Source organism: Carassius carassius, chromosome 18 (genome assembly GCF_963082965.1).
Source record: "Carassius carassius chromosome 18, fCarCar2.1, whole genome shotgun sequence".
Taxonomy (NCBI): Eukaryota; Metazoa; Chordata; class Actinopteri; order Cypriniformes; family Cyprinidae; genus Carassius; species Carassius carassius.
Window position 1 is genome coordinate 7,805,174 of NC_081772.1, and position 20,803 is coordinate 7,825,976.

General features: G+C 38.3%; 3 protein-coding genes across 5 annotated transcripts in view; 1 reads left to right on the forward strand and 2 right to left on the reverse strand.

The window, feature by feature from the left end:
• LOC132092257 (vacuolar protein sorting-associated protein VTA1 homolog) overlaps positions 1 to 4,408 on the reverse strand; it is a 31,163-nt gene extending 26,755 nt beyond the window's left edge. The window contains exon 1 of the mRNA XM_059498419.1: positions 4,194 to 4,408. Within this exon, the coding sequence (XP_059354402.1) occupies positions 4,194 to 4,284 (91 nt within the window). The 5' untranslated portion in view covers positions 4,285 to 4,408. The remainder of the gene's footprint in view (positions 1 to 4,193) is intronic.
• Positions 4,409 to 5,168: 760 nt separating this feature from the next.
• LOC132091828 (gap junction epsilon-1 protein) lies at positions 5,169 to 8,859 on the reverse strand. 3 transcript variants are annotated; one of them, XM_059497931.1, is made up of 3 exons: positions 8,568 to 8,859; positions 7,463 to 7,645; positions 5,169 to 6,439 (listed from the first exon to the last, which is right to left on the reverse strand). In XM_059497931.1, the coding sequence occupies exons 1-3, from the start codon at positions 8,595 to 8,597 to the stop codon at positions 6,038 to 6,040; spliced, it is 615 nt and encodes a 204-aa protein (XP_059353914.1). In that variant the 5' UTR covers positions 8,598 to 8,859; the 3' UTR covers positions 5,169 to 6,037. The 3 variants fall into 3 exon arrangements, with proteins under 3 accessions (XP_059353914.1, XP_059353915.1, XP_059353913.1); XM_059497932.1 differs by having other exon boundaries at positions 8,472 to 8,607; XM_059497930.1 differs by lacking the exon at positions 8,568 to 8,859 and adding an exon at positions 7,773 to 8,443.
• A 5,246-nt stretch (positions 8,860 to 14,105) lies between these two features.
• Positions 14,106 to 20,571, forward strand: LOC132091829 (neuromedin-B receptor-like). Its single transcript, XM_059497933.1, has 3 exons — positions 14,106 to 14,494; positions 17,184 to 17,529; positions 19,214 to 20,571. Exons 1-3 carry the CDS (start codon positions 14,106 to 14,108, stop codon positions 19,595 to 19,597), a joined length of 1,119 nt encoding a protein of 372 aa, XP_059353916.1. The 3' UTR covers positions 19,598 to 20,571.
• Positions 20,572 to 20,803: the final 232 nt, after the last annotated feature.

Consider the following 20,803-nt stretch of genomic DNA (forward strand, 5'->3'; position numbering starts at 1 on the left):
AAGTATTTCACTGACATCTGCAGTAGGAACCGAATTGTATATTCAGGAATGTCAGCCCTCACACTTTGATTTCCCTACTACAAGGATGTTATTATGTAGCTGCTGCTCAGCCTGAAGACTGGATAAGGTCCAGCAAGAAGGAAGGAAAACAATGTCAAAGAGGGCCTTTTCCATAGGTTTACAGCATGGTGCCAATCAGAGAACTGGAGCTCTGTCAAAGAGACAGAAGCCAGAGCAGAACCGCATCTGAAGAGCATTCTGCTTCAAAAACCACAAACAACTAAAGACTGCCACATATTAATCTGGAACTGTGCACATGGCTGTCGCGCACATTATGTCGTCTTCATAAAAAAAAAAAAAAACATCAATTCTTATAATCCAGAAAAACAGTTTTGCTATTAGTAGCACAAAATCTGGTCTTTCTTTCATTATATCACAATGTAGTTCATCCTAACTTTAAAGGTGTGTTAAAAAGTGTGAAGCATAACAACACTTCAGGTGAAATACTGGGTATGAAAAAAATCACTAAATATAATAATTCATAAAGCAAGCTTAACTCACGAGCCAAGAATAATTAATATTTTAGGATAATGAAGAAAGACACGAAAACCAAGAAAGAGTGTAGAGGCATCATCATAGAAATCTAGGTTAGTTATATAACAAACAGACCATGATCAACTATTATGAGGATAATGACAGATAAAGTCATTAAAAAGGGGTCCAGCAAGTTAACAGAAACAAATCCAGCAAAGCCTGAATCCCTCAGTTAAGTGTCAATGCTGACCTCCAGTGGCACACTGAATTCTTCCTCTATTAAAAGAAACTGCTTCGACCTTTTAGAATTAATAGGAAAGTCTTTATGTATGAGTACAACACAATCAGAGCATTAAACAAACAAAAACATCACTGAATGTCCCTGCACTGCATACTAATGGAGATAGGGTTAATATGAAAAATATCAGGGTTGCCAGGTTTTCACAACAAATCCTGCCCAGTTGCTTCTTAAAACTAGTCCAGTCGCGCTTCCAGGAGGTTCCTAGATAAAAATTGCTTCCCGGGGTTAAAATATAAATTTTTTGGAAGGGTTGCCTTGGTAAAATTCGCATTTAGGGGCTAAATATCACGTTATTTGTATTGGGGTTGCTTCAAACTGCGGACATGAAAAACAATCGCAGACTTGGCAACACTGGTTCAGGTGGAGCGGCAGTTACTACACAGAGCCGTAGTCTACCGTCAACTAACACAAAATCGTTTTCAAAATCGACAAATAATCGCCTGCGATTTTAACATCGATTTTGTGTAGATTGTCAGTGAATTACGGCTCGGTGTAGTAAATGCCAACCAGTGTTGCCAAGTCTATGGTTGTTTTTCATGTCCGCGGGTCGAAGCGACCCCAATACAAATAAAGTGATATTTAGCCCCTAAAATGTGAATTTTACCAAGGCAACCCTGCTAAAAAAAACTTATATTTTAACCCCGGGAAGCAATTTTTATCGGGGAACCTCCTGGAAAAGCGATTGGACTAGTTTTGGACTAGTTTTGAGAAGCAACTGGGCAGGATTTTTTGTGAAAACCTGGCAACCCTGATCCGAACGCACGTGCTGGAGATATACTACTAATTACAGGAGCGTCTTTACTGATGAGATGTGCATGAAAATCGCATTCGATTTTTTTGCACAGCCCTACTTATCGATAAAATCGATCATTATCAATAATGAAAATCATCGATAACTATTCTCATTTTCTATTAGTCGGGTCTGCCCACAGTGCACATACAACTGCAGCTGGTCACATCAAGTTACAGCACTGAATAATTGACAAAATGCATCTACGAACAGCAAACAGCAACCCTCTATGGACACCTTGGCAATTGAATCGCCATTGGCTAGTACATTTTTAAGTTTACTTGCCAGACTGAAATACTAATATGTATATATGCTTTTTGCATATCTGAAAGTACACTCTTAATCAGACAGTGAAGCATTATAATATGATAATCAAAATTATTTAATGATAGAACTTTAGTAATAAAAAAATTAATACTTGGTTACCATGTATGAATACATAGATTTAACTGAACATTTTAACTAGATAGGTGGTGGTGCTTTGTTGGTCATTCAGTGTTTCTGTAAAAAAATAAAACAAGGAAAAAAAACAACAAAAACAAGGGGAAACCCTAACAATAATACTTATAAGATGATAATGATAATGATAATGATAATAATAATAATAATAATAATATGAATTCTACTAATAAGCACATTATAAAACACACTATTAGGATTAGCGAGCTACTGGATTCATGAATATTAATCAGGTTGTGTGCATTTGCTCAAGCTGATTTGCTGAAATCAAAAAAGGGATGATAATATGTGAGCACCAGCCAATGAGATTGCCGTTTGCGCATTAGCTCCGCCCACTACTGGAAAACCCGACAGTTCTTAAAAGCTGAAAAAAAAATTATAAGAACTTCGTTATTTTAACAGGAAAATACAACAAACTAAATCATTTAAATATAACATGTCAATTCTGCATGTATGTAAGACTCTCGCTCTCTCTGCTCTCAACAAAGTGACGGCGAGTGGTGAGCCTTTACAGTAGAATTTACGGTACGTCAAACACAGGTGCACTGTGCATCCATTGAGATGAACTGAGAATTATCATAGATCACTTGAAGGAGAGAGAAACTCTAAAGCGCTCAGTCAGAGAGTGTTCGGCTAGTGAACATTTATCTGAGCTTAACTTATAGTTAGCCTCCAACTCACATACTGGCGATTAAAATCTGAGAATTGATTAGACATTGGCTAATATTAGACATAATTTAGTCGCCCAGAGTGAAGATTTAGTCACATATGCGAGTGATTTACTTGCAATGTAGAGGGTAAGGGTTGAGCTTGGGGGGGGGGGGGGGGGGGGTGTTTGTGGCCACGGTTCCGCTCAACATCGGGATGTCTATTGGCGATGGATGATATTTTGAATAATGTTGGTAACCAAACAGTTGCTGGTCTCCACTGACTTCCATAGTGTGAAAAAAACATTATGGAAAACAAATGAGGACCAGCAACTGTTTAGCTACTCTCATTCTTCAAAAATATCTTCATATGTGTTCAGCTGAAGAAAGAAATTCCTACAGGTTTGTAACAAATTGAGGGTGAGTAAATGAAGACCAAATTAAAACGTTGTTGTTAACCATCCTTTTAATTTTAACAGATATAACTATTTTTATTTTTAAAATGACATCACTAGAAGCATATGGCTACATAATATGGCCACAAAGGGTCACAGTTCATCTCAGTCTATGTCACACTTTAAAAGTCTGTTTGAAGTATTACAATATTGCTAAAAATAGATGTGCCACATGCAAATTCTGACACACCTCTATGATAATTCAAAGTACCAAAGTCCTTCAAAAGCCCTACTCCTTCACAACACCAATAACCTCCCAATGCAGACTGAAAAGATGACAGCACAACTTATGAGTAAAAAACATTCTGAAATGTACTGTAAACAAGGTTTTGGAAATTTCAGCTCACATCCTATCACAGCACACCTCAAGATGGGAGGACAAGGAACTTGTTTTTCTGCATTGCGTAGTAAGAATAACAGTAATGCCTTATGTTACATGATTCAGCATATATCTGATCACTCTTACAGCTGCTACAAAGAAACAAACTAAATATTATCAATAATAAATGACAACATCTTAACTACAGATCCAAGATCAGCAGTGAACCTAGTACACGAAAGTCCATGTGCTGTCCACCTGATGGGGTGACGTTTTAACCAAAACCTCTCAAAAACAAAGCAACCAGTTAGCCAATTCGCTAACTTAAATTTATTTCTAAACTACTGAATCACAAAAGCGTCTGTGGAGAGCTATTAAACTGGGAATCTAGCTGTACATATGTACTCATCAATATTCCATAAGGCTGTTAATATAGCGAATACATTATCATAACAGCAGGTGAACAAAGTAACTGAAACTAACTTCCAAATCAGACTTGTTTAAATAAAAAAAAAATCGAATCACTTCATGTAAAAATACCTAGTAATTAAAACCATATAAGTCGCATTACACTGGGATAATTAAAAAAGACACGTTTAATAAACCAGTGAGAGGGTAACGTTAGGGGCTGCTATGCAACAAGCGAACTAAACAAAGTAACGTTAACTTAGTATTTTTCCAAACTTACAGTAATAAGCGACCACCGGGTCTCTTTTCTCGTGTTCCTGGGCTGTTCTTAAGTGGTGTTGGATCGGTTTCAGCTGTGGTGGGAGCGCCATGCCGAAGAAAACACTCTGTTATAAACTTCTACGGTTAGCAAGTGTCAAAAAAATGCCTGATAACAAAGATGACAGACGCTCGCGAAGAAGCCACTTCCGCGTTTTCACGTGATCGCGCAGCCACGCCTTTACTGACCTTCATAGGCGAGGAGGAGTAGGAAATGACAAACATGTCAGTGGTGGTGACTTTTATTCTGCATAAAAGACATATTGGCTTACTTACACAGAAATGTTTCAAAGTTTTGTCTGTTTAGTAATAATATATTTTAATATATGTAATTTGTCATTTATTTGTCATACTACAATCATTGTTTTAATTAATCATAGGCTATATTTACATAAATTAAAAGTCATACAGTAACTGTTTTGCTGCTTTTATTCTGTTATATATTTCTGCAATGTATTTGCATTTAAGAATTATAATAATCAACAGTTTTCTTTTTATATGTTGTACAGTGCAACTTGTGCAAAGTATCCCTGTAGCTTTAATGTACAGCATTAATGTAACTGTCATAAAAGGGCCCCTCGTAAAGTGTTAATTCCTGTTATCCAACAGAATATATTTTTTAATTGTATTACCATTATATGTGTGAATATCACTGATATTGAAAGATGTAAAAAAAATATATTTTTAACTATTTTTACTACATTGAAACTTAAAAAATAAAAATTGTATCTGACAGAAAGCCCAAGGATTCACAAGCAGACCTGTTTATTCTGACCTAGACTGATAATACATTATGGCAGTCTTAAATTTATATATATATATATATATATATATATATATATATATATATATATATATATATATATATATATATGAAGATTTTCATGCATAATTTTCATCATAAATCCCACAGACACTGATCAAAAACCAGTATAAATGATCAGCTATATACACATGGTACAAAAGCTATTACTCAAATAGCTGTGGTGTTGAAATAGTGGGAAGGCCACTGTGGGAAGATGTGCAGGCCAGACAAGCTGTCAGATCTCCTCGGATGTTTCATTCATGCATAAATCGTATCCTTATAATACATAGTTACCCGCTGACACAAAATAAGAGATCACAGTATGCCATTTTGTACCTGAGATGTACACTTAGCTGAGAATAATAACAAAAGTTGGATGGATGTCTGATAAAAATTTACAGATACTAAAACCACACAAGATAATTCTCAAATTGACATAAACTAGATGGAAATCAACAGCTGATGAATGAACTATCAATGTGCATGATTGTAACTAGAGACCATGGACCGTTCAATAATGTTTTTAGATACTGATGCACTGTTGCATGTAATTATTCTTCCTTAAGAAGAAATCAATCTTAGTTGAAATTTAAATCAAATACTATTTGCCAAAATAGTACGTGCATTTTGTGTAATACTGCAATATAAGTATAAATCTAAATCTGAAAATAATTTTGCAGAGATAATATTAAAAGCCAAATAGCTCATACAAGTCAAAAAGAAAAGAAAAAAAGAGTTTCTCCTGCTAGAGAGGTGCTTTTTTAGGCTTAAAAAATCTGAAAAGCCAAAAAGATTAATGAGTCCCTTGCCATAAATTAGGCATGTTTTCTTTTGATTATTCCAAAAAAGGAATAATAGGCTGTCTTGTTTTAAAAAAGCATATATTTCTGTGTCTACCACCAGAAAATGCAGAGGTATGTGGGTTTATGTCCTGTCTGTCATTCAGAGACCCACAGAAAACAAACACTGCTTAAGTATCACTCAAAACACTTTCTAAATTCTCAAGTCACTGGCTGGTTCAAATAACCAAGTCTTCGGAACAGAATCTCAAAAATCTCAGCGATACAGAGGAGTATGGTGATGATGGTAAAGGTGTACATCGCACTGAGGAAGATAGTCTTCTCAAAGTGTTCAGGGACCATACACTTTGAGATGCTGAAGATCTTTGCAAGGGCACTGACATCGCACATATAAATAGGATCAACCAGGAACCCAAAAAGGTGGCTCTGAAGCCAGAATGCTAAAACTTCCAGAATTATTCTCAACAGGACAGAGATGATGTAAAAGATTGTGGACACTGGCCGCTGAAGGATCTCATCCTGGTCTATATTTTTACAGGCAGCATAAAGATGAAACACAGCTCCAGGCACCAAGACAGTGACTAGCTGCAATGCCCAGAATACCTACAAAACAAAAACAAAAAAACAAAACAGCTTTATTTTTTTCATTTTCTGTCTTTAGTTTGTTTGTTTTTACACTTTTGTCATTTTGCCCAGTAGTATGTTTTTTATTCACGTTTCCACCAAAGAATTACAATAGATAATAGGCCATAACACATCTTCGCAATCAGCTTGTCACACTCATATAGTAGAAAACTTGAACAAATAGTTCACCCAAAAGTGAAAATATGCTGACATTTTAGTCACCCTCATGCCATCAAAGATGTAGATGAGTTTATTTCTTCATTTGAATAAATTTGGAGAAATTTAATATTGCATCACTTGCTCGCCAACGAATCCTCTGCAGTGAATGGGTGCCATCAGAATGATAATTCAAACAGCTGATAAAAACATCACAATAATCCATAAGTAATCCACACGGCTCCAGTCCTTTAATATATTGTCTTGTGAATTAAAACGATTTTAATACTTGCATGGTTTTCTTGTGGATTATTGTGATATTTTTATCAGCTGTTTTGAATCTCATTCACTGCAGAGGATCCATTTGTGAGCAAGTGATGCTGAATTTCTCCAAATCAGGTTAATCGACCGAGAAACAAACTCTTCTACATCTTTTATGGCCTGTGGGTAAGTCAGTCTTTCAGCAAATTTTCAATGAGCTATTCCTTCAATTTATTTCAGTGGAAGTGACAGATAAGTAAGCTTCAAATCTTAAAGTTACTAGGACAGCTTTTTTTTTTTTTACATCTATGTTTTGATTATTAGATATCCAAAATAGTTTTTTTTAAGATACAGTATGTTGCCAGATACCTCAACTACAAATCTTACATGTTTAGTTTCATGTTTAGATCAGTAAAAATGAATTAATGATTTAATAAAAAGCTGTTTGCTTCTCAGAATTAATCTTTTGGGGTTTTTCTTCCCTATTAATTCTACAGGAATAATCAATTTATACCTGTCATTTCATGCATATTTTGATACCACAATAGCAGGTTATTAACTCAAAATATTTTCAAGCACTTTTACCTGAGGTGTTATAGGCCTGAACTGGTTGTAACAGTAAAGGTTTATTTCCCTTTTGTCTGGATCACAGCTGAAGTGGAGGGCCTCATTGCCATAGACGGCGAATCCAAGGACTCCAAGGAAAAATGTACGCACAGAGCCAAAAAACAGAGTGTGGAACTGGCCTATCACTGTTGGAGGCCTGAGCTGAAATATGCAATGAAAAGATTATAACACACAAATGGAAGACCAGACATGTATCCACTAAAATTATGTTTATATTACATTTTTCTAATTTTGAATATAAAGATAAAACTGTACATTACATACTTACACATCCTTCATAAAAGTTTTTGATGTAGTTTAATGACATAGTTTGACTTCACAACTTTGCAACATTAACTTGTCACCATCATTGCCAGTCTTTTAGCCTCAGGCAGAGGCAGATGGCAATTGCGTACCTTCAAATGACCTTTCGCTTTAGAAACCCCTTGTCAATGCATTCTCTTTTTATCCACAGTGCCTTCATCAATTTACTCACTCAGTGCAAAAAAAACCCGACCAAAAACAAAAAAGAAAAATAACAAAGGCCACAGGACATGTGGTCAGCCCATAGGCTAATCCCTATTCAACTCTGTCAGCGAAAAAACAACTCTTGTATCTCACAATAGAACAGAGCAACCATGACAATTGCAATGAAATGCAATTGTATCACTGGGCAGATCACATAATGGAAAACAACAATTAACAAATAACACAAATTACTGAGCAGAACTTAAACAAGCTATTCAAATCAATGTAATAAATGACATTTACGACAAGTGCATTTTGTAAAACAATGTCAAAACAAAGGATGGCTGAGTAATGATATCTTGAGATTTTGAGACTCTTTAAGACACCTGTAGACCTGGTACTGATGTATATACCTGTACAATTTTCGTTCTTTATTACATATAACTTCTATATACTATATAGCTATACATCTATATCAGTTAATTGCTAATAGGCCTAGTGAAAGTTTCCCTAGACTTACCCGCATTCTCTCTTCTCTAAAACTACAGCACGAGTAACGTTCTCACGGTAAGAAACGTTTCACAAGCGTTAAATCGTCTAATAAAAGTCCACACACCAACCGTAATCCAGGCGGAGTGCTGTTCATCCCCCTTCTTAAATCAGAACCGAGGTCCTGCTCTCATGTCACTGCGTCCCGAGGGAAAGACAGACCTGCTGGAAAAGCGGCATGTTGGGGGCGCCTTTCTGACGGCAAGCTTTTTCGAGTCATAAACCAGAGAGCAAACAGACAAGCGAGGCATCAAAGAAACGTAAGAAAGAATAGATCATTATGGCCACAGAGATGCTAATAATTACCGAAATAAGAGTGCCGGGGTCTGGCGGTCACACGGTCATTGCGCACGTGGTGCACACGCAAGCATAGCTGTCAGTCAAAGTGATGCTTCATATGTGACCTTGCTTGATTGTTTTGTTAGCTCACAGAGATTATGGCATAATGGATGACTCTATTATATGAGTTTTTATTTTTAAGCGCAAAATGGTTTTGTCTGTTTATAGTGTTTCTGCATTATTTCTGAGAATAAAAAGTCATTGAAAAAAAAACACCATTTATTAAAAAAATTTTTAAAAAATGGAGAAGGAAAACCATAAACAGCATGTACCTTACTGCAACTAAATAGTTCAATTGCACTGTTCTCTAATTAGATTTTCTGTGTCCAGTATTAACGTTGCATCAAGAGCGTCTAAAAAATACCAGCAGATGTCACTAAATCAACAAATGATGGCATGCAACCCAAGTGGCGAATTATATCCATTTAGCCTATTACCAAAGGACACATTTACATCAGACAACATCTGTGTTGCGGTAAACACAGACAGACAGAACTGATAGTTCATAGGATGTGAGTCAAGATGAGTAACCAGACCTGCTACAGAGACAGACAACGAGTGATACTTTTCATTAGTTGTCTAAAACCCATTCAGTTATGCAAGGCTCATGTCAAATTGAGAATTTGTCTGTTCCATTTGCTGATCTTAAATGGAGCAGAACTTACACCGCATCATTCCTGAATAAGTTTCTCAAAGTTTGAATTCAGCCTTCAGTTTCTAACTGGCTACCGAGGCTTAAAAGTCTTTGTATTCAGCATAAAGCCACAAAGACGAGTTAAGAAGCAGTACAGACATGACCATGATAAATTAGTTCTGAGACCAAGGCCAACTAAAAAATCCGATTTCAACTTCTTCTTCTTTCGTGTGTCGTCATCAAATGTCCAGCTCAGTAGAACTCAGCCACGTTCTCATCTCAGGTCCCACGTCGAAGAGGCCGGCCTCCGACGGTGGTTTATACAGTGGACAGGTGGTGATTATGTGCTCAGCGGTCTGCTCTGGCTCCCCACACTCACACACTGCTCTGTCCTCCAGGCCCCACTTCCTCATCAATGCTTTGTAACGTCCAACCCCAGTTTGCAGGCGGTTTAGCAGAGTCCATTGCCGGCGTGGCAGATCCTCTCCTTCAAGAGTGCCTCCAGGGTCATGGATGTAACGGTGGATTCGTGAGGGCCCTGCTGACTCCCACTCCTGCTTCCAGGCTGCCGCGAGCCATGCCTCTGTAGACAGGTCCTCAGGGATGGACCTGAGCAGGTCTTGTGCCGCCTTGTTGTACGGGTGGCGGGACTTCAGTTTATGAGGAGGCAGTGCTGTTGTGGTGGTATTGTGCAGGATATGCCAGTTGTATCTTTGGGCTTTCCTTGCAAGAGCGAGGGTAGCAGCCTCTCGTCGGAGGCCGGCCGGGGCAATTCCCGCTAATGTTGGCAGATGGTAGACAGGGGTAGATTTCAGGCAGCCAGTTATAGTCCGAAGGGCGGTGTTTATGGCAATGTCGACTTTCCTGGCGTGTGGGCTTCTGCACCAGGCTGGGGCACAGTAATCAGCTGTGGAGAAGACGAGAGCTACTGTTGATATTCGAAGCACCTTGGCAGTTGCACCCCAGCTAGTACCAGCGAGACGTCGAATTATTGCGACCCTTGATGACACTTTGGCCGTCACTTCTTCAAGGTGTTGTTTGAATTTTAGAGATCTATCCAGGCGTATGCCAAGGTACCGTGGGGCTTGCTGGAACTCAAGGCGCTTGTTATTAACGAATATGTCCAGTTCCCGTCTGGCTTCACTGTTGTTCAGGTGGTAAGCTGCTGCAACTGTCTTGCCGATGCTGAGCTGTAAACGCCACTCACGCAGGTAGGCTGCCAAGGTGTCCATGTCCTGGTTTAGGCTGGCCTGCATCTGCTCCCATGTTTGTCGTCTCGTCATAATGGCCAGGTCGTCAGCGTAACCATATTTCTGGGATGTTGTTTCCGGTAAGTCGTGGATGTAGATATTGAATAACATCGGTGCGAGGACAGAACCCTGCGGAACACCATTCCTCAGCCTTCTAAGCCTGCTGCATTGACCGTCGCTGGTCTTTAAGGTGAAGCTGCGGTTCGTCACCATCTCAATGATGAACTTCACCATGTGCCGGTCGGGAATGATCTTTAGTAGCTTTAGGTGGAGTCCGCGGTGCCAGACGGTATCGTAAGGGGCTGTGAGATCAAGCAACACTACTCCAGCCTTCCCGTTTTTCCTGAAAGCTGTCCTCAATGTCTTGGGTGAGCAGTGTCACCTGGTCAACCGTTGACCGACCGCGCCGGAAGCCAGCTTGTTCCCGTGGGAGTTGAGGGTCCAATATTGGCTCGATACGATTATAGATCAGCCTCTCCAGGGTTTTGAATGGGACGCAGAGCAATGAGATGGGTCGGTAGGATTTGGGGTCTTCAGCAGGCTTGTTTGGTTTTGGAAGGGCTATGACAGCAGCGCGGCGCCATATCTTCGGGAGCTTGGACCTCCGAAGGCATGTCGAGTAGAATGAGCAGAGCCATACAGATGTTCTTACACTCTGGTGAGTCACAAACTCAGGGTGGATGTAATCATGTCCTGGTGCTTTCCCTTGTTTGGCTTTATTTAAGGCAGTCTGGAGTTCAGCTGTTGTAAATTCCCCTGACAAGTTGGCGTCCACACTAGCTGCTCTACACAGGGAAGTCACCTGGTGTGATGTTGTGCCGGCAAAGTTCTTATCAGCATCAGGGAAACAGCTGTTCTTAAGGAGCTGGGATGCGATGGCATTTGCTGTTATTGGGCACCGGGAGGTCGATGGTGTTCTACCTGTCAGCTGGTTTATTGTCCGCCACGCTTTACGGCTGTAGTGGGTGAAGTCAATTGACTGAACTACTTCTGTCCACCTTGACCTTCGGGTGGCATCTAGCTTCTGCAGAAGTACCGTTGCAGATTCTTCCACTTCCTCCCTGGAGCTTGCCTGCTGGTGGACATGCAGGAGGTGGCTGCACTCTCCATCCCAGCCCGGGATGTAGTTTGTGTTAAAGCCACGGGGGATGGTTTTCCTTGCTGCCCCAAGGAGTACTCTGCAGTAGGCTGCATACCCAGCGTCCATGTCGGCGTTGTCTGGGTCTGGGAGACAGGATGATGTCTTTTCTGTCTCCTCAGTGAACGACTGCCAATTTGCCTTACGAAAGTTCCATCTCCTGACGGGTTTCCCTGCAACTGGCTGCACCAGGGATGGGACCTTTATGATGGACGGTCGGTGGTGTGAGCGGGGGAACCTATCCAGGACACGTCTCTCTGGCTTTTGAGCCGTGTGCCACACAGCGAAAGCCAAGTCCGGGTTGGTGTGGGTGTTCCAGCGTGCTGAAAAGAAGCTTGGAGGTTCTTTGGGGTCGAACAGTAGCAACGCATTGGCACTGGAGGCCCATTGGCTTAATGTCTCTCCATTTGGTGTAGTATGACTGTAACCCCAGTCTATGTGTTGGCAGTTAAAGTCCCCTGCATAGATGGCGGGTGCAGGTGCCAGTGGAAGTGATGTCATGGTCAGCATTGATGGTGGGGGCTTGTAGACATTGACAACCGTTGTGGTCTGCACCTTAGTGGACAGCCATTCGATACTCGAGCCTGGTGGAGATTGGCCAGTGGCTGTCCAACTAAGGTTGTTCCTTACAAAATCCGATTTCAAGATCTGTCTGGACAAGGAACCGTTGACATTAACACTTATTATCCATAAATGTCTGTTTTCAGTGGCTGCTTATCCCTATAGGGATGAGACTGCAGACCTAAATGGAGGTTTGAATAAAACATCTCTTTATGTAATTCTTTGGTTATATTATCCAGTGACACACAACACAAGTCAAAAAATAGAAAAAATAAAAAGTGTTCTCCACGTGTTTTGCAAGGGACTGGAGAATTTCCTTTTCTATCTTTCTTTTTCATATACCCGTTTTTCTACTCTATAGTCCAGACCCAGTTGGTTTTCTGATTACGTGTTTATTGCAATTCTTCCCTCAGCAAATCCCCCCTGCGAGTCATAGAAAGAGCATGAAAAAGCTCCAGCCGAACCCCGATAAGGGAACGCGCGAACAAAAGCTGTACCTGACGAGGCCAGAAAGCACAATCCTACTTTGCGCTACTGATGAGCGACCGCACCATATGACCAACACCATTCTTTCAGAGTTAGGGCTTCGTTTTAATAAATATATAAATAAATACACTTTTAAAAAGATAGTGAAAGGTGATAGATAGATAGATAGATAGATAGATAGATAGATAGATAGATAGATAGATAGATAGATAGATAGATAGATAGATAGACAGACAGACAGACAGACAGACAGACAGACAGACAGACAGACAGACAGACAGACAGACAGACAGACAGATAGATAGGTTTAGAACTGTTTGGTTTGAAGCGGTAGCTCCTATGGCAAGCCAATTGAACATGTGTACCTTTAATAATATATATTATGCTTACTTGTTTTCTAATTAATACTTAATAGTTAAACAGGAAGTTGCCAGAACCAACTCAAATACACAAAGACCAGTCGCGATAAATTAATACATCCTAGTATTAAATGACTGGTTATGTCAAGCCAAGTCAAGTCACCTTTATTCTATAACACCTTATATAATACAGATTGTTTCAAGACAGGTTCAAAGTAATAAACAGAAAAATAGCATAAGCAATTATGGAAACTCAATAATGAGACAATTCAGATTCTGTAAAACAGATCTTATAAGACAACAGTGACATTATTTAGCTTAAGTCAGTTTAGTGTTGATAAAGTTCAATAAAAAATGTAAAGTTAATCTATTCTGAAATGAGTTCAATTTAGCTAGTTTTACAGAAGCCAGCATTATTATTAGTTATTCAGTTTGAGTCAATTCAACGTCAAATAAATACAGTTGAAGAAAAGTGTAGATGTTGCAAGAAGTGATTAACCCAAAAAGTAGCTACAGAAGAGTGTCATTATCGAGCGTTTTTTTTTAAATGAGAAAACGAGAAATACTATTCACTTTTGGATTTTTACTAGCAGTCTAAAACACGTGTTAATAACATCAATACACAATAGTTTGTCTAAAGGGTTAAATGTTAAAATTGTTTGCCACATGCTCCCCCTTTACTTGCTCCTGTCCGTCAAAGAAGCCAGTCAACTTTTAGGTACGTGGCTGAAGACATCGCTCATTTCAGCACTAAGTTTGGTGGACAGCGCTTTCTATCCCTCTCTCCCCAGCTGGAAGCCCTTTCAAATACTCTGCTTTCTAACCACTAAAACAAAATATGGATAACATTTTCTCTGAGGATACCTCAGTTTATGAGAACTTCACAGATGACTGGACATCAGATGGAGGGGAAACGGTGCATTTCATCATTCAGTGCGTTATCCCGTCGGTCTACATACTTATCATAACCGTTGGTTTACTGGGCAATATTACTCTTGTGAAAATATTCATCACTACCAGCGCGATGAGAAGTGTACCAAACATTTTCATCTCAAGCTTGGCCGTGGGAGATCTTTTGCTTTTGGTCACTTGTGTACCAGTGGACGCGTTCAGGTATTTCTACGAGGAGTGGATTTTTGGAACGGTGGCTTGTAAGATGATCCCGGTGATCCAGCTCACCTCGGTCGGAGTCTCCGTGTTCACTCTCACGGCACTTAGCGCGGACAGGTAAAAAAAATTGTAAATTGTAAAAAAAAATCCTCATTGTACCACCGCAATCACTGCCACATTCACTACTGTGAAGATAATGACGTTTAGATATAAGATTATGATTTTTAACCATAAAAAAGAGAAATGAGCAATAAACGTTTTTAAAACTATTTTGAATAAGAACAATATCTCTATTTACTGCTTTAAGTCATTAAACATCATAGAATTCCTTATTAAGCACCTGTAGCTGAGGGCAAATGCAAATTACTTTGATTTACAGAGGAACTAATCGTGATGATGTAGATATCATACAGCATTTGGCAAACAGCCTGCAGGAATTCTGTATTACATTTGATTCATGGCTCAGATATATTTCTCAACAACAAAAATGCTGTTCATTTTTTTGACATTAGACAGAGTGATGGGGTTAGATGAGCACAGAGCACACATTTGGAAGGTTCATAAAATATTTATTATTTAGTTTGGTATTTTATATTTTCTGTACACATAAATATTGTTTGGAAGGTCGGAAGTCATCTTTACAGCCTACCTCTGACATTATTATTCTGATTTACTCTCACTGCAGTGAATTTTTATTTTAGAAATGCAGCGTTTTCATAACCAAATTGGACCAAGACTGTTGTCAATAACAGAGGCATCATTACAGCCAAGAGATGAGTGTTTTGGATAAAGCTTAGTAAAAAAAAAATTGTTTATTAAAAGAAATCTCCACATACATTGGGATAATAATTCCCTAATATTTCTTCCAGTAAACGGTAACTGAAAGTAGGAATATCTTTATAATTCAAAGATTACATTAGTAGATTGCAGTGCTTCAAATCCTAAATGATATTTGACACCCTAATATATTGTTTTATTTATTGACAAGCTCATTTCTGGCTGCATTAGTGGAAATTAATAGCATTAAAAATATAGCTCAGGATCCGTGGTGAAGATGACATATGTCCACTCTGTTTCACATACTCTGTGTTATACTTCATTGTTGTGTCAGTGCTTGGGGGGCCCTTGCTAAAGGTGATGACCTTTCTTAGTCTGATTTGTTGCTCTGTCTGTTCGTTGTTTGGAGCACCTAAAAGTTGATTATGCCATCACCCTGGGGTCCAAGCAGTTCTCATTTATTGCTATTGATTTGTAGGCTACATTAACAGTTCTGTTCCCCAAAATGACAATCGTGATGCAAAATGTAGTCAATGTTCAGCTGCTTGTGATAATGAATTACCTGGCCAAAGGAATTAAGTCTAAAATTATAGATTTGAGGAAGGACGACAAGTGCATTGACGATTTCTAACGTCACCCAAACGATTGTTTTAAAGACTTGATCTGATTAGAATTTATTCAGTACTCAGTCATGCATGAAATACAATTAAGTTAATTTGCATTTCAGTGAGTTCATACTGTATGTTCAGTTGGGACTTGTTTTCTCAGGGAGAAATCAAGCTGTGATTGTGGCAGTCCCCGGCTAACTCATGCCTGAGGCAGGGCAGTCCGTTTTCACTGAGAGAGGAAAAAGCAAACCTGGGGCAGTGAAACCTGGTAGAGGAGAGAAGTCAGGGCAATGATGCTGTCGTATGAGACTTCCATTTACTTTAGAAATGATATCAGCAGAATGTCTAAAGGACACTGTCAAATAGATCAAAACATGTTGGTTTGTCAATAGGAGAAAACAGACAAGTTAGTTGGAACAAAAGCAACCAATTTTCCACCATGAATTTACTCTATTGGTTTTTGTGTATTCTGTCTGTAGGCTTTGCAGCTCCAGCAGAATATCGGAAAGATGTGCACAGATGAACTATCGTATTTTCTATAAATCTTTTCTTCAGGAAAAAAAAACAAAACATTAACTTAGAGATGAATCATTTATGACTTTGATCATGTAGTTTTAGACTTACTGCTGATCCCCAGTGTAAAAGTTATTTAGGTTCAAGTATAGAGAAGTAACATATGATTAAAAATTATATATATATATATTTGTTACATTATTAAATGTATAGCACAAATCACATTGTAAATATATATAGTTTCAAAATATTTTATAACATTTATTTAAATATATAATGAATGTAAAAAAAATTCTACACTGATTTCACACTGTAATATTCTGAATTTATAATTCCAAAAATCTGTAGTGGCAAAGTAAAAAAAATAAAAATAAAAAAAATGTTAGTTACAATTATTCTTATCGCTTGAAAATGATCATTTAAAAGTGCCACGACCCTCGGAAATACTGCTGTTTGTACATAAATAAATAAACATTAATGCAAATGTTTCACAGTGTCTATGTCCGATTGTGTCTGTGCTGAAAGAGTAGTCAAATTCTTCAAAGACTGTCACATAATAAGCTTATCCAATAAGAGAAATGTATCCCTGTATGATGACAGCAGTAATTTTAACAACATGGAATGAAACTGAATAAGACACTGAGTTGTAACACTTAAAACGCACGTCTCAAAACCGCTGTTTTAATAATAATGGGTCAAGTACTGTTTAAACAGGCACACATTCTGGGGTGGACTAACCATAAACCTCAGCAGAGAATCAAATCTGACTTCAGATAAGAGCCCACAGTGTTGTTTTCCCTCAAGCAATGAAAAATTGTTGATAAACAAAGCAATTTCATACATCCTCAACCTGAATGAATTGCACAGCAATCTGTGTGCTGACAATTCTTCACATATGTTTCTCTTAGACACAAAGCTATTGTGAATCCCATGGACATCCAGACCTCCAGCGCAGTGTTCTGGACCTGCTTGAAGGCTGTCACTATATGGGTTGTCTCAGTGCTGCTGGCTATCCCTGAGGCGGTCTTCTCGCAGGTGGTTCATATGCCAGACAAGAACATGACATTCACCGCCTGTGTACCGTATCCACTCTCCAACGAGATGCATCCTAAGATTCACTCCATTATGATATTCCTTGTCTACTTCCTCATCCCTTTGAGCATTATCTCTGTTTATTACTACCACATTGCGAGGACACTTAACAAGAGTGCTCACGATATGCCAGGTGAGATTAGTGAGCACTCCAAAAGACAGGTAAGAGGTTCCAGGGGAAGGGCATAAAGCTCACACTGTTGAATGCATACACTCCATACAGTATCTTATTTTTCATCTATCTGTCAGATCTATCTGATGTTTATTTATCTGTCTGATTTTTTAATCTTTCTATTATATGAATCCATCCTTCTATCCATCCATCCGATTATCTGTCTATTCCATTTTTGGAGTTGTCCACCCAAGATTACTTTTATAATTAAAAAAAAAGTAGCATTTTGGATTTACTTTTCTCAGAAATTGATAACAAATTTCACAAATAATTATAAAGAAATAACAACTCTTTAATCAAATTCAGGAATTCAATTAAAGTTCAAAAGGCATTCTTAATGCAGTTCATAATACATATAACCCTTACCCATTATTTAGAAACAATGTCAAATTGTTGTAACCGAAATGGAATTGGCCCTTTATGATGATCTAATACGAGGTTAATTTCTCTAAACATTTTTAGAGAAACTATAAAATGATCCACTATTGAACTGAGGGACACCCTTTAGAAAATGTTCCCTTGACAGTTTTGTTGAGACAGGGCACTTTATCTTTTGCTGGGCTGTGAATCATCAGTTCAGCATTGTGCCAAGGGTCCTTAAGGATGACAGATATTCTCTTTGATAATCTCTTTAAGCAGCTTTTTCAAGGCAGCTAAAATTTTCCACTCCCTCTTGCCCTTGATAATACAATATATCATCCTAGTTGAGGTTTACCGCAGCTCTTATCTCTTCTGGTTGTAAGTAATTATGCATTTCACAGGGCAAAACAATGCAGTCTTTCTCATCCATCTATCATTCATTTCTCTGAATGGCATGAATGGTATGAATGGCTTTATTGGGATATAATCTCTTGTATTATGCACTGCATGTACTTCATTGAACAATTAAACATTGCTAGCACAGCAGATTCTCTGAAACCGGCTGATAAAAAAAAAAAGAAAAAAGAAAAATACATATCTAAAAATTTAAATTCAGACATTATTTACTCACCCTCACATTATTCCAAACCAGTATGAGTTTCCTTATTCTTTGGAAAATAAAATAAGATAAAATCAAAGCACAAAGCAACATGCACTACCACGTTAGGAATAATTAAGATTTCTTAAATATGTTTGAAAGAAGTCTCTTATGCTCACCAAGGCTGCAATTATTTGACCAAAAATGCAGACAAAAATATGATCACAATTTAAAATAATCATTTTCTGTTTTAATATGCCCCCCCCCCTCAAAAAAACTGTTTTCAGCCTGCATCAAATCATCATATAAGAATGATTTCTGAAGGATCATGTGACACTAAAGTCTGGAGTAATGGCTGCTGAAAATCCAGCTTTGCCATCACAGAAAAAAAAATCATTTTAAATTATAAAAATTCACAATAGTACTGTTTTTGCTATATTTTTGATCAAATAAATGCAGCCTTGTTAAGCCTTTTAAAGAGACTTACTTCAAAAAAACATGTTAATGATATAGGTAAAACATAAATTGCTGAAAAGAATACCTGTTAGAACTAAACTTGATTTCAGCAAATGACAATCAATTACTGGGTTAAGAATCAGGATAGAGGATGTACTACTGAACCTGCATGCATTTTTATTGACCTTTTTCTCATCTAAAATGCACCTTGTGCTTTATCAAGTGGTCTAATGTGTCATTTTTTTCTTCTCTCTTCTGAGACGGAAACGAGGAAGCGTCTAGCAAAGATCGTTTTGGTTTTTGTGGGCCTCTTCGCACTTTGCTGGTTCCCCAACCACATTCTCTACATGTACCGCTCATTCAACTATCGACAGATCGACTCTTCACTGTCACACCTCATCATCACGCTTGTGGCGCGCGTGTTGAGTTTCTCCAGCTCCTGTGTGAACCCATTTGCCCTGTACCTACTGAGCGAGAGCTTCCGAAGGCACTTCAACAACCAGCTGCTGTGCAGACAGCGCAAATACCAAGAGCACAACACCAGCTACCTCCAGAGCACCTCTGCTATCCGCATGACTTCCATCAGGAAGAGTACACCTGCTGTTGCCAACGGACATAGCCACAAAACAGGAGTCTGCATTTAGCATTTGTTCTCCAAATTGGTCAAAATCTCAACATAAGGGTTGCTGGTGACTCACATTTAGGTTCAGTTGAAGTGTTTGGTGACCCAGCTGGGTATACGAGCGGTTATTGAAGCAGGCAAGACAGAGGGATTACTGTTGTATATATTGCATGCATGTTTTTTTTCCAACGCTTGCAGTGTTGCTTGAGCCCAAGAATGAAATTTGCTTCATTTTTTAAACATTATTCTTATTGCAAACAGAAAAGAATGGATATCTCACTGATAAATGAACACTAATTATATTTCTCCTCAACCAAAACACAATTTCTGCCTGTATAAAATATCAGATCTGTACAAAAAAATTGGACTAAAGGTTTCCATTATTGTATAATGGCAGGTTTGCTTTTCAGCTCAATCTTATTTCATTTATCATCCAATCAAATGATGAAAATTCACAGATGGAAAGTGCACTTAATACAGTAAATGAATGTTCGGGAAAGCAGTTTTGATTTCACCATGGGGACAAGCGTATTATAGAGATGCCACTGAAATCATTTCCATTGCCTATGATCACTTTCTATTTCTCAGACAATGACAATATATTCAATTTAGGAGCAATGGAAGACATGGCTCTTCCCGGTGAATGTTAATGTCCATGATTATAGATCAGAGAGGTCGCACACTCAAGGGTAAACTGTGGTGATTAGATTAATATGTGCATAAACAGATTAGTATTCAACATGAATATAAATTCCCCCCTCACCTTCCAATATATGAGTCATAGTAATGAAAAGATCGTTGTGGCAGAATATATGCTGTGTATCATTCTTAAATTCACCAGCAAATATTTTGTTATTTTAAACACTGCATCATTATTTGAAAGGGGGTAATTATTTTCTATACCCAGTGTAATGTTGTGGAATAATCATTCAGTCATGAAGACAAAATATCAACTGTAAATGTGGCAACTGCCATTAGCTTCTGGACTAAAACAGGCAGTGGACATTTGAGCCACGTTTTGAGCCTTCATGAAGTTCCTGAACTATAAAAAAGCATCAAACCTTAACATTACATGATTTAGTGCCCTATACAATGAGTTTAAAGAAGGTTTTATTTTGTGATCTTGTGGCCCTTAAGGTATTATTTTGCACTTTTAATCAACACACACTTTCACTTAGACCTTCAAAGTATGTATTTCATTGGTCATCATAATGCATTTTGGTCTTAT